General features: G+C 46.6%; 1 protein-coding gene across 4 annotated transcripts in view; it reads right to left on the bottom strand.

Moving 5' to 3' along the window:
• Positions 1-13,719, bottom strand: part of GALNT13 (polypeptide N-acetylgalactosaminyltransferase 13) — a 261,092-nt gene that overhangs the window by 223,975 nt on the left and 23,398 nt on the right. Inside the window, exon 3 of one of the 4 annotated variants that reach the window (XM_054971448.1) lies at positions 6,837-6,855. The exons of the other annotated variants lie outside the window; for them this stretch is intronic. Coding sequence (XP_054827423.1) covers positions 6,837-6,855 — 19 coding nt within the window. The remainder of the gene's footprint in view (positions 1-6,836; positions 6,856-13,719) is intronic. 4 annotated transcript variants of the gene reach the window in all.

The following is a 13,719-nucleotide window of genomic DNA, read 5'->3' as shown; positions in this document are numbered from 1 at the left end:
GGCTGCAAGCTCTGATCAGCCAGCAGCTGTTGCTCCTGATTGCTGGCTTCTGCTGAATCAAGGCTAGAGCTGGCTACACAGGGCTCCTCTTCTCCTGAGGAGTCCTGGCTGGCTACATGAGGCTCCTCTCCTCCAGAGGAGACCTCACTCTCAGACTGGGCCATGACAGTAACGCTTCACTCTGCAATCCCTAACCCCTATACCCTCCTAGGACTTGTCCCCCAGAGGGCGTGCTACTTCAGCGTTTTAGACATAAAAGATGCTTACTTTTGCATAAGACTCGCCCCTGTTAGCCAGCCCCTCTTTGCTTTCCAATGGGAAGACCAACATATGGGACGCAAGTTGCAGTACACCTGGACCAGGCTCCCTCAGGGGTTCAAAAACAGCCCTGTTCTGTTTGGCCAGGCATTGACTCAGGATCTAACCCACTTTCCTCTTGACCCTGAGCAAGGACTGCTAATTCAATATTCAGATGATTTAATGATTGCAGCTGTGAGTCAGGGGGATTGTTATGAAGCCACCCAGAAGCTGCTAGAGGTGCTATGCAAGGCTGCCTACAAAGTATCACTGAAGAAAGCACAGCTCTGTCAGCCCCGAGTGAAGTATTTGGGATCTGAGATATCAGAGGGAACCAGGTCCCTGGGCCATGAACGTAAGGAAGCAGTCTGCTCCATTCCAGAGCCCTCCTCCAGGAGGCGAGCGCGAGAATTCCTGGGGTCTGCAGGGTACTACCGAATTTGGATTCCCAACTTTGCAGAGATAGCTAAGCCCCTCTATGAAGCTACAAAGGGGGAAGAACGGGATCCTTTCCTGTGGGGGGAGGAGCAGAAGCAAGCATTCCAGACTCTTAAAAGACCGTTGCTGGAAGCCCCAGCCTTGGGTCTGCCAGACCTTATGAAACCCTTTTGCCTGTTTGTGCACGAGAGGAATGGCATGGCAGCTGGAGTATTAACTCAGCATCTGGGCAATTGGGAGCGGCCCGTAGTATACCTGTCTAAGCAATTGGATGCTGTAGCAAAGGGCTGGCCAGCCTGTCTCCGTGCAGTAGCAGCCACAGCAGAGCCAGTCAAGGATTCACAGAAGCTGACTTTGGGACAGAAGGTCTGTGTTAAAGTCCCCCACTCTGTACTCGCCCTGATGGATTATAGGGGAAGCTATTGGTTCACAAATGTACGCATGACCCGGTACCAGGGACTGCTGGGTGAAAACCCACAAGTAGAGCTAACAGTGGTCAGTGCTCTCAACCCAGCATCCTTACTCCCAGTAGACGAGGAGAGCCCAACCCATGATTGTCTCCAAACTATGGGTGAAGTCTACTCTAGCCGAAGGGACCTAACTGATGTCCCCATGCCAAATTCAGACATTGACTATTTTACTGATGGCAGTAGCTTTGTTGAAAATGGAGTTAGAAAGGCAGGGTATGCAGTAGTAACCTGGACAAAGGACATAGAAGCTAAACCCCTGCCACCCAATACCTCTGCTCAGAAGGCTGAGCTTATCGCTTTGACCAGAGCCCTTCAGCTGGCTGAAGGACTGAAAGTTAACATCTGGACTGATTCTAAATATGCATTTCTTACTCTGCATGCTCATGGGGCTTTATATAAAGAAAAGGGTCTCATCACTGCTTCAGGGAAAGGAGTCAAAAATGGACCTGAGATTTTGCAATTGCTCCAAGCCGTGCATGCCCCTTTGAAAGTAGCTGTTATGCACTGCCGTGCACACCAGAAACCACTGAGCCCTGTAGCGAAGGGAAACCGCTGGGCAGATGAGGCAGCTAAGGCAGCAGCCAGAGAAGAATACTTGCAGCCATCCCATTTCCAGTGTCCTGTTTTTCAAGTTAGGATCTCTGACTGGGCCCCTAAATATTCCCAAGAGGAGGAGGAATGGGCCGGACCCCAAAATGTTCAGAGGTACGATGGATGGCTCCAACTTCCGGATGGAAGACTCTTTGTACCAGAATCAATTGCTCAGGCAGTAGTGCGCACTGCCCATGAGACCACCCACTATGGAAAATCTGCACTGGCCGAGTAATTGAACAAGGATCTGTATGTTGCTAAGTTACATGGACTGTATACAGCCGTTTCAAGAAGTTGTGTTGTTTGTGCCAGAAACAATCCCCGACAAGGGCCAGGTCCGCCTCCTGGGTTCCAACCCCCGAGGTCTCTGCCATTTCAGTTGCTAGTTGAAGATTTTACTGAATTACCCCGGTGCCAAGTGTTCTGATACCTGCTAGTGTTTGTTGACTCGTATTCTGGGTGGGTGGAAGCATTTCCCACTAAGACTGAGAAGGCTGGGGAGGTAGTTCGTTGTCTCTTAAAAGAAATTGTAGGGAGGTGGGGTCTGCCAGCAGTTATTGGGAGTGACAATGGTCCTGCATTCATAGATAAGGTGGTCCAGGGGGTCTCTCGACTCTTAGGCATCCGGTGGAAGCTGCATGCAGCTTATAGACCTCAAAGTAGCGGAAAAACAGAAAGAATGAACCGGACCCTAAAAACCCAACTAGCAAAGGTATGTCAAGAAACAGGATTGCAGTGGCCACAAGCCTTACCGGTAGTACTCTGTCAGATACGTTGCCTACCAAACAAACAGACGAAATTATCCCCTTTTGAATTGGTATTTGGCAGACCCCCGCTTACCTTGCAAGGTGTGACTGGAGACCCCTATCAGCTGGGAGAATTAGTGCTCAGAACAGATTGGCCTTGGATTACTTGTTGGCAGAAGAAGGAGGTGTATGTGGGAAGTTTAACCTGACCAATTGTTGCCTTAATATTGATGACAATGGACAAGCCGTCACAGACATAGCCTCTAACATTCGCAAGATAGCCCATGTGCCAGTGCAAACATGGAAGTCTGCCTAGGATGCTGGATGGTGGGATTCACTATTCGGAGGAGGGTGGTGGAGAAAGGCCTTGCTCCTGGTGGGATGTGCTTTGGCTGGAATAATCATGCTTCCTTGTTGTATTCCCTGCATCACACGCTTAATACAATCTACTGTTGCAAAGATGACTATGATAGCAACCCCGGTGGCACCCTCGCTTACAAAAGGTTTTGCCCCTGTAGCTCAATTAATGACTGTCACTTCGCTCTCACCTGAACGTGTGCAACTAATAAAGATGCGTAGGATGGGACTCTCCCCAGAGGAACAGTGGGAGGAGAACTTGTAGACCAGGAATGGGAAGTTAAGTCGGCTCTCTTTGCTTCGCTTCAAGGCCAAAAGGGGGGAAATGTAGCTGACCCCTGCCTTAGAGAAATAGCTGACCTCTGCCCTAGAGAAGAAGAGTGGAAATTTACCAGAAGACAATTAGTTAAGATTAACAGAGTAGTACACAACCCTCTCCGGGAATAAGGGGGGAACTGATAAGCACTCTTTCCGGGAACAATAAGGAACTAACAGGCACGTAACCTTATGTGGAGCAATAGGCACGTACACGTGTTCAAGCTATGCGGCTAGCAATATGTAACTAACAGTTAATTTGTAACTGTAACCAGTGTTGCAACCATGCATTTTGCCTATTTAAGACAAGTCTGTTCTTCTGCTCGATGGGCTCAGTCCTCAGTGGCATTAGTTACACTGAGACCCCGCCAGCTAATAAATGCCTCTCCTTCCTGAATAACTGTCTGGTCTCAATCCTTGGTACCCCTAGTTCTGCTACAATATGGCTACTATCCTGGAATCCAATTTTCTTTCAGGAAAAAGACAAAGCTTTCTTGGGGAGAAAAGAAAAAAGTCAGGGAGCAAAGCACATGCAATGAGGGTGCATCACAACCATGCATTGGCCATAGAAACACACCTTCTTATGCCCCTGGACACAGACACCTCCTGCTTCCTGTGGTTGCACAGGAAAAGAACACTTTCCTTTGGAAACTGAAACCAAACAGTGTCTGCAGGAAACACATATTCAGAAGGAGTATGTCTGCCTTGGAGCTGCACAATGTTGTGGCTGTGTCCTGCTCAACAGGCTGGAGGCAACCCCCTGGACAATCACAGATTGCACAGCAATAGTACCAGGCAGTCAGGTTCAGTAAGAGGATCTAATTTCAAAGGTAAGCCTGAGGTCCACACAACAAGATCCAGAGAGCTCAGTCAACTGGTAGAATTGTCAGCAAGACTGCGGAGGAGTTGATCACACACTGGTTCCAGTCTCACTGCAGGCTTATAAAGGGAGTTTCCATGAAGGTGATGCTGGGTCCAGCATTAGACTTATCTCACAAGTTGAGTCTGTCTGTCTGGTACTGCTCATGCAGCTATTGCCTTAAGTAGAATTTAAAATGGGGAAAACCTTACTTAATGTTATTTCTCTGATATTTAATTATTTCCTCTATATATTTTGCCAAAGAAAGAGTAACGGAATCATTTATATCTTTGGTCTCTGTAATCTTGACCATGTCATTTGTTATTCCTAGGCATTTCAGGAGGTGGAAACAAGTCTGTCTCCTCCAATGAGGACTCATCCTCCTATGCCAATCTGGGGTGACCAAAGGGAGGGAGGGAGGGAGAGAGGGAGAAGATAATACCCTTCTCTCGATGTTTGGTCTGCTTTCCTTTATTTAGAGTTTCTCCAGACAGGTTGATATCTTTGAAAGGAACCACGGTTACTTTGGCTTTGGGGCAAATGGTCCACGTTCCAATTTCTAAGCTAAGTGTTGTGCCTGGTTGCCTGAAAACCATGGTCCTTGTTGACTACAGCATACATATTGCCGAGGCTATTTTCTTAGTTTTGCTCTTTGGCAAGGGTTTACTGCTCACTGCAGCCAGGTCTGAGACCCAAGAGAATGTAACTCTAGGAAGGAGTGGAGCTGTCACCAATGCACTGAAGGATGTAGCGGAAACTTCCAATTTTCTGCGCACAGCCAGTTCAAACCACCTGCGGCTGGAATCCTAGGTAGTCCTTCCTTGTCAACGGGCAGCACAGGATTAGATGGCAGGCTGGTTACCAGATCATCCACCAATGGCAGCTTGATCCTCTCAGTAACCCCTGTAACTAATGTATAAGACTTGTGGGGGGAAAGGAAATAAGAGGAGTTAGTTTTGCCAAAGTGTCCCTCTTAGACTTCTAAAAGTATGTGAGACTACTGGAAGGGAATCCCTGATGATTCTAGGGAGGATTCTCTCCAACCCCTTAGTCCTTAAGGGAGAAGACTCCAGGATCCTCATCACCTTAGGGAGCTTTCTAGGATACGGCTCCTGAGGAAGACCTGCTAGGGAATTTTCCCTTCTTTTAACAGCTCCCCTTTCTTCTTGGCTGAGGGAGAAAACTGATAGCTCAGGGTCCTCAGGTTGAAGGCTTAACCGAGATCTGTGCTTTTAATGGCCCTTGCCTCCTCTTTAATCTGGGGAGGGGGCACCCCTTTACCTATCTGGAGTCAGACTCCCATACTGGAATGCCTCTCTTGCTCACCTGAGAGTCTAGCTGCTAGACTATTTATTGGTGTGCCTTCAGGACCTCTTTGAATTCCTTACTTCATCCTGGGCCATGCCAGTTCATTTGTTAAATAGTAACTATGGCTGTGACTATGTAAATAGGAGGCATGTGATTTCTTTCTCCTTAGTGGTGGAAAATGTCATCCAGTCATAGTTGTCTCTGTAACACTGGTCTTTTTTGGAGGTCTCTCATCCAATTGCTAACCAAGGCCAATCCTGCTGAGATACTGAGATCTGATGAGATCTGGCTTGCCTGGACTGTGATATTACAGTCAGGGGCTGTGATAAGTTCAGAATCATCATTATTCCCCCAGAACTGCTAGGTAATTGAGACTTTTACCCAAGGTCAGCCACCAAGCTCAAGTAATTATGGGACTCGAAACAATAGGGTAATGATTCATGGCCCAGCACTTAACCACAACATTACAGCAACTCATTTCAGGCTTCCTTGCCTGGTGGATGCAAACCCCATACCTTTTCCCTTTCACTAGTCTCTTGAGACGCCCGGGAGTAGGCCGAGGCCTGGGAATTGGGCAAGTTTAGGCTGCAGGCTTGCACTCTCTGAGGCCTGGAAGGAAAGCTAGGCCTGCCTTTGCTGACCTACCACCAGCAGAAAATTTTTCCAGGCCTTCTTGCCTGATGGGTCCAGGCCCTTGGGCTTTTTCTCTTTCACTGGCCTACTGAGAGGCCTAGAAGAGGCTTTGGCCTGGGAGTTTGGAAAGTCTAGGCCGCAGGCTTGCACTTTTAGAGGCCTGGGAGATGGCTAGGCCTGCCTTTCCTGACATTCTGCCATCTAGGCCCCTGGGCATTTCTCTTTCACTGGCCTGTTGAGAGACCCAGGAGGGGCTGTGGCCTGGGAGTTTGGAAAGTCTAGGCCATAGGCATATGCTCTTTGAGGCCTGGGAGGTAGCTAGGCCTGCCTTTGCTGAATTCTGCCATCCAGGCCCTTGGACATATCTCTTAAACTGGCCTGTTGAAATGGCCTAGAAGGGGCTGAGGCCTGGAAGTTTGGAAGGTCTGGGCCGCAGGCTTACGCTCTTTGAGGCCTGTGAGGTGGCTAGGTCTGCCTTTGGGCGGCCCACAGAAATTTCTGCCCACAGAAATTTTCCCTCCTAAAGGAGAAATGAAAGAGAAAGCGTGCCTCACAAGTCCGGGCTGAAAGGAAAGAGAAATAAAGGAGGGCTCCCTCTGATTTAGGGCGAGCTGGCACTGAGGCTTCTGCTACTCTTTTCTCCTCCCTCCTTCCTTTCGCTGCCCCCGTTACCCGCAGGATCAGTCTTACCGCAGTTCAGTCGGGGCTGCCAGGGTTGGAGCAGGTCCTCTGCTGATGCTGAAGGCTGCTCCTTCCAAGCCTGAGAGAGTTCCCGATAATATCGGTCTCTACAACAGGCTACCGCAGACTCAAACACTGCACCCTCAGGCCGTCTGAGGGGCTGGGGTTCCTTCCAACCCGAAGGTGGGGAACGTTGGTGGAGTTTTGCGGCTGTGGCCGTGGAACCTAGGAGCAACCTAGGACCGTCGGCTCTAATGTTCGCTGTCGCTCCGAGTGAAATGGGGGTGGGGTAGGCGGTAGGGCCTTTCCTTTCCCCTGCGAGCTCCTCAGCCTCCCTGAGTACTGGGATTACAGGCGTGTACCACCACGCCTGGCTCATCTCTGGCAGTTTCTTCTTCACCAGGATCATTGCGCTCTGCAAAGCATTGCTGAAGACGTCCTGCTCAGATGGCAGGGCCAGAAAGACTGGTGATTCCAGGGACAAGCCCCTCCTCTCCAGGATCAAAATCAGCTGACTGACCCTGCCTACAAATAACCATAACTGATATATTTAACTAACACACAACCAATCTGCATTCAAAATCTGTGAGAACCATAACAATGTCAACTTCAGTTGACAAAAGAATGAAAGCAACACACATACACATACATGCACAGCCCCACCCACCCCATGAAAAGAAAGCAGAATGAACTCAAAGCAGCACACACACACACAGCCCCACAACCCCCTGAAAAGAAAATGGAATGAACTCAAACTAGCACACACACGCGCGTGCACGCAGACACACACACACACACACACAGCCCGACCACCTGAAAAGAAAGCAGAATGAACTCAAAGTAGCGCATACATACACAGAAACCCCTGAATGAAATGAAAGCAGAATGAACTCAAAAGAGCACACACACACACAGCCCCACCCCACCCCTGAAAAGAAAGCAGAATGAACTCAAAGCAGCACAGGCACACATAGCCCCACCCACCCAGTCCCCCAATGAAAATAAAACAGAATGAACTCAAAGCAGCACACACATACACAGAAATCCCTGAATTAAATGAAAGCAGAATGAACTCAAAGCAGGTCAGCCTCCTCTGGAGAGCAAGCCCCAGCAGCTCTGCTTGCGCTCACTCTCTCTCACACACACAAAATAATTAAAAGAACGTAGGATGAACTGGAAGCAGCTTAGCCTCCTCTGCAGAGCCCGTGCTGGGCCCCAGCTTACTCACTCTCTCACTCACTCACTCACTCACAGAGGAATGAAAAGAAAGCAGAATGAACTCAAAGCCGCTTAACCTCCTCTGCAGAGCCCACAGGGCCAAAGGAGGAAGGAATCACATGGGCAGATTCCAGAGCTGCCAGAACACCATTCCGGGGCGTTCCCCCTCAAAAAAAAAGCCCTGCATTTAACCCTTTCCTGGCTTTTAAAGCCAGCAGGGAATAAGTAGCAACATTACAGCTTTGAAAAAAATAAAGGAGAGTGTGCGCATATCCCCAAGGGAGAAAGGGGAAAGCAGCAATTTAATCTTTTCCTGGCTTTTAAAGCCAGAAGGAAAGAGCATTCATGGCTTCAAAGACAAATTAAGGAGAGTATGTACATACCTGGGAGGAAGGAAACGAATGGAGAAGCAGCCTTATGACCCTTACCTCACTAATAAAAATGGTGGGAAAGTTGTTCAGAGGGAAAGACAGACAAAAAAGATTTCTGCTTTCCATGACACCCTTAAACGTGCAGAACTCTAGCAAACATGGGAAACAGAACAGATTCTGAAATGCTGTAAAGTAGGGTTACCATCCCCCCACCCAGGGCGGGAGATCCCCTGATCCCACCCTTTGCGCCCATGCCCACTCACCTGGGCGGCGGCGGGGGCACACTCCCTGGGGTGCCCCCTCCCTGGGTGGCATGGTGCGCCCCTGAGTAGGGAGCGCGTTCCCGCGTCATGAGAGCGGGTGGCGGCAGCAAAGAGCAGGTGGAGGTGGCAAGAGCAGGCTGCTCTCACTGCCGCGGTCACCACGGGCTGCTCTCTCACCGCCGTGGCTGCGCCTGCTGCAACCCGCTCTCTCGCCACGACTGCCACTGGTGCCCCTGTGGCCTGCGCTGGCAGGGACAAGGGGTGCGGCGGCAGCGAGAGAGCCCTGCTCTCTTGCCGCAGCCGTGGCGACCCCTGTACAGCCCATGCCGGCAGGGACAAGGGGCGTGGCAGCAGCAAGAGAACGAGCTGCGGTGTCCGTGGCCTGCTCTCTTGCCGCGGCTGCTGCCACACCTGTGCAGCCCATGCCAGTAGGGACAAAGGGCATGGCGGCGGCGGCAGCAGCAAGAGAGCAAGCTGCCTGCTCTCTCAGCTCCTTCCTGGCGTGTATGACATCATCACGCAGGGCACCCTTTAACCCTGCGTAATGACGTCACTCCCGGAAGTGCCGTCGTCACGCACGCCGGGAGCGCAGACCGTCACAGGCAGCCACAGGGTAAGAGCTGGTGGCCCAGTCTCCCACCAGGAGACTTGAGGGACCTGGCAACCCTACTGTAAAGTGACTGTGCGGAAAACACCTATGATTCCCATCAAAGGCATCTATTCTCTCACTCTGTATTGTTTTTTCATCTAGTTTGTTATAATGAATACAAAAAAATGGCTTGTCCAAAGCACTTGGGCACTTAGGGAAATGCAATGGGCAACTGGCAATCTCCTAAATAGGACCCACTTTAAATGCATGGGTAGCTATACACCTAAACTGTGTCTGTAATTGTGGAGAAATATGGAAATTGTGCACCATCCCCCACCCCTTAAATGGCAAACATCATCAACATCCTACTTGCATGGGACTCAGCCAATGTCACCTGCTTTTTCCCCACCTTCCTTAAAAAAATGTAAAACTATCTGGAATCTGGTACAGTCTCTGAGACAGAATCTGCTTTCTTCCCCTCGAGCAATGTGTATCAACCTCCCCCCCCCACTCTCATTGTTCCTCTAAAGAGAAGCTGCATTAAGACCCTGAGCAGAGATCAGTTCACAAACAGGATTGAGCCACCTCCCCTTTCTTCCTGCACTCCCCTGCAACCCTTCAAAAGCTTGTGAACAAGTATGGGATGTGGCACAAGGATTGGAGTAGGAAAGAGTAATCACCAGAAAATTAGCCAACCCATCATGTAAAAGTGTGGACTTTTACATGAATAGAAAAAGAGTTTGTGCAGGAACGGATTTCTGTCATTTTCCCCTTCTACTGCAGCCCCCTGCACAACAGAAGGCTGACCCTGCACCAGCAAGCAGCCCACCCATATCAGGCAGTAGATTGCTGAATTGTGCATTAAACTGCAGGCTCCACACAGTCATCATAACCAGCAAAATTCCCACTGCAGCCACCTGTACCCCATTGGGCATGCCATTTGGGAGACACAGTAAGGAAAGGAATTTGGCAAAAAAAAAAAAAAAACCATTGTGAGCAGTATTCTCTGCTAGTAGTAGTCTGATACGATAACTTCTTCCAAAGAAAGCTGCAGGAGCCACACTGGGAACAAGTAAAAGGGATACTCCAGATCAACTCACTGTCAACAGTACGGAAATATTAAAGTGGCTTTCTTCTGTAGTAAGCTAAAGATTTGAGCACAGCCCAAAAAAACCTCTAAAACTTTCATAGATTCACAATGCAATCCAATGCAGATTTCTTCAGTCTACTCACCAAAATCAATGAGCTTAGACTGGAGTGATTTTGCACAGGATTGCACAAATTGCACAAATTCCAAAACAGGGATGTATACTTATTAGAAATTCAGAAGAGTGCAAGTAAATATCTAGAATATGCTCCATGCACAACAAAACACAGTGTCTTTTCAGAAAACTATGCCCAGGTGCAAGGGCTTATTCTATGAAACCTATTATCTTACCCACAAAATCATCATCTTGTGTTCTGTATTCAGATAGGAAAGGACATTACTGCATCCTTCTACACAAGCTGCATTTGTTTGAACATTTATTAGTATGCGAGTAATTAGTGTTCTCTCAGCAGAAAGGGGAAAAAAAACATTTCATACTCAAATACAAACTACTTGGGGTTTTCTTTCCCTAGGCATCCGGAGAACAATGTTATTTAGAAACAAAAACAGAATCCAGTGTTTTAAATGTACTATATTCACGACAGATCGAGCACAGCAATGCTTGCTGCTGCTGGCATTACCAGAGAAGACAGGATGAATACAGACCCCACACCAAATTTGGCAGGGAATAACAGAAAACCTGGCCTTCTGAGAAAACTGCAGAGTTATTTAACCATGGAAGAATGTGGCACTGGCTCAGTTAGAGTAACATGCCCTTTCATGCAGGCAGCCTTACTGTGTATGAGTACAGTGGGGGGAAGATTCAATGGGTACACAAGGAAGCGCTTGACACTTGTGGTAAGTGCTGCGGTAAGAAGGAAATATTAATCACTGCCCCCTTGAAGGTATGTTAACCCTTGAATCACTCATTACAAACAGCTGCCCCCCCCCCCAGCAGCTATAGTGCATCACTCGAGGTTGCTCCAACAAAGATATAGGGGGAAAAGGAATTTCAAAAACATCACCAGTAATACGTAAATGCTGATGACCGTTAGAGTCAGGTTTTCATTTTCTGAAAAAGAACCGTCTTGCAAACACAGAAATAAATTAAGCTTGAGAGCTAAGTGTTGGACTTTGTGAAACCTGAAACAGGAAAATAAATAAAAGTCTACAATTTATGCTTGAATAAGCAGTGGAAACTCCCTCTATGTTTGGGATGAAGGCTAGTGGTTTTGAAGCACATGGGATTGATAATACTGATTCAAAAGAGCTGGCAAAAAGTAATGTGTGGTTAAGTGTTTCTATTGCTGGTAACTAGAGTTGTATGCGTTAATCTGCCGCTTAAAGAGATGAGGTTTTAATCAATCAGTGTTGCTGACAAGCAACTCTTATTTGAGATGGCTATGGATAGCACTGGGTAATTACTAAACATAAAGGAAGTTACTGACAATTATAACAAGACAGAAGTTTGTGTTTTTGTTAGGTAACCCAATACACATATACAGTGAATTTATGATCGATTATTCAAGATATTTTATTCTTACCTAGGGATTTTATTTTCTGAAATGAATGCCACATTGAAAACCAAGGAAGATCAAATGGCATTTTAAGATTTTGAAAGCTAAAAGGCAGATACTTTTTACCCTTAAAATCCAGGCTGCCAAGTTACTTGTATAAGTTTATATGGGATGTATTGTTTTCTGGAAACTATTTACATATGTTCAATGTTAGTAGCCCAAAAAATATACAATTATGATGTAAGCCCCACTCAGTCCCCCACTATGAGGCAGATTTCCCTCTAAAACAGTCATGATTGCTTGCTGTGGCTGGACAGCCTCTGGTTATAATCTTAAATTCGTTTTGTCTCAAAGTTTAAAACGTATATAATTTTGGCTTATGTCCCAGCACAAATATTTGGTAGGGGAGAAACAAGGGCTCATGTCTTCTTTAAATGAAATGGCATTAGAGGCTGAGTAAAGTTCAAAAGGAAACAACAGGTTTATTTAAACAGGCAGGGTTGGTAAATAGGTAGGCAGAAAAAAAGCTGAGATAACTTGATTATAGAACAGAATACTTCACAAGCATTACATGCAATAATCTTCTTAAAGCTTAGTTTCAATAGTTGCAGAGCTTGGTAGTTTCAAACTTAAGTTACTTTAACAAGGTCCCTTCACAGATTTCACTTTAATGCTTAGGTGTTTTGAGTTCAATACAGCACTCTTTTCCATTTACATCAGACCAAGCGTCTTCCTCAAAGCCAAAAACCTTTTTAGACACTGGGCATGAATTACTCTTCTCTAAAAGACACAACCCTGATCACTTGGCTGAAGGGGAATCTCCTTTCACTACCCACTTCGTATGCCAACAACACACCCCCAGTTCTAACTTGACTGTGTAAATCAGTGCTGGCTTTCACACTTAAAGAAGACTTTCACACTTTCACACTTAAAGAAGACTTTAACTAAAGTCTTCTTTAAACCTAAAACTGTCACAGTTAGGGCAAACTTGTCCTTTTTCCTTACACAGAGGTTTACTAGACTGACTCTCCTTGTCAGACTCCAAACTTCAACTCCTGTCAGTAGCAATTGTTACCTTATCACTGGCCAACCACAGAGAAGGGGGGAGCAGCTTGTCAATCATTCTCCCTTCAGGCAGTTTTTTTTAACCCTTTCCCTTCTACTCTGAGTGCAGCAGTAAACCTTCCATTTAAAAGCCCATTCCATCACAACAATTAAAGTTCAAAACCTGTTGAAATGGGCATGCATATTTGCATATTGAACTACTTACATATACATTATAAAGTTGAATTATTCTACCCTGTAAAATAAATCTACAACAAGCAAATGCTCATGCCATTCTTACTTACTGCAAGCTTCATTCATTATTAACACATGCCATCATTGCTATCCTGACAAGTATCGGTGCTATCACCTCACTTGTTGGAGAGTCACCAGTTACTAAACCAAGTCTCCAACTCTCAAGCAGATAAATAAATAGAATGATATATTTGCACAAAACTGGACTGCAATCTGCATACTCCTACATATCCTATTTTCCCCAATATTCATCAAGCACCATCGGCCCATCTATTCCACTTTATTTTTCTGCCTTATCTTTGTCCCAGCTAAGGCAACTATACTAAAATTTGCACTGCAAGGTTCTTACTACATTTAAAAAAGCAACTGTTTTTATCAATTTGCCAATTCCCTCAGCTTAGAAACAAGTACAGGACAGGTGACTGCAGAGCAAATGGACAGAACCAGGGCCCACATTTTGAATGCTGCATGGGATAGAAAACAGTTCTCATTTCTATACTATATGCCTGAATCCTATCTACATTTGTCTACTTGGATCTTGATTGGGACAATGGGACCCAAACCTGAACTTCATGACATAGAGTATTTATGTATTTGAAATTTTTATTTTTTTAAAAAATATATATATTTAATGTCTCTTGAGACTGCATAATTAAGACACGTGTGATGTAATGTCCCTT

The sequence above is a fragment of the Eublepharis macularius genome, chromosome 2, assembly GCF_028583425.1.
Source record: "Eublepharis macularius isolate TG4126 chromosome 2, MPM_Emac_v1.0, whole genome shotgun sequence".
Taxonomy (NCBI): Eukaryota; Metazoa; Chordata; class Lepidosauria; order Squamata; family Eublepharidae; genus Eublepharis; species Eublepharis macularius.
Note: the sequence above shows the minus strand (reverse complement) of the source record. Positions and strands in the feature narration are given on the sequence as shown.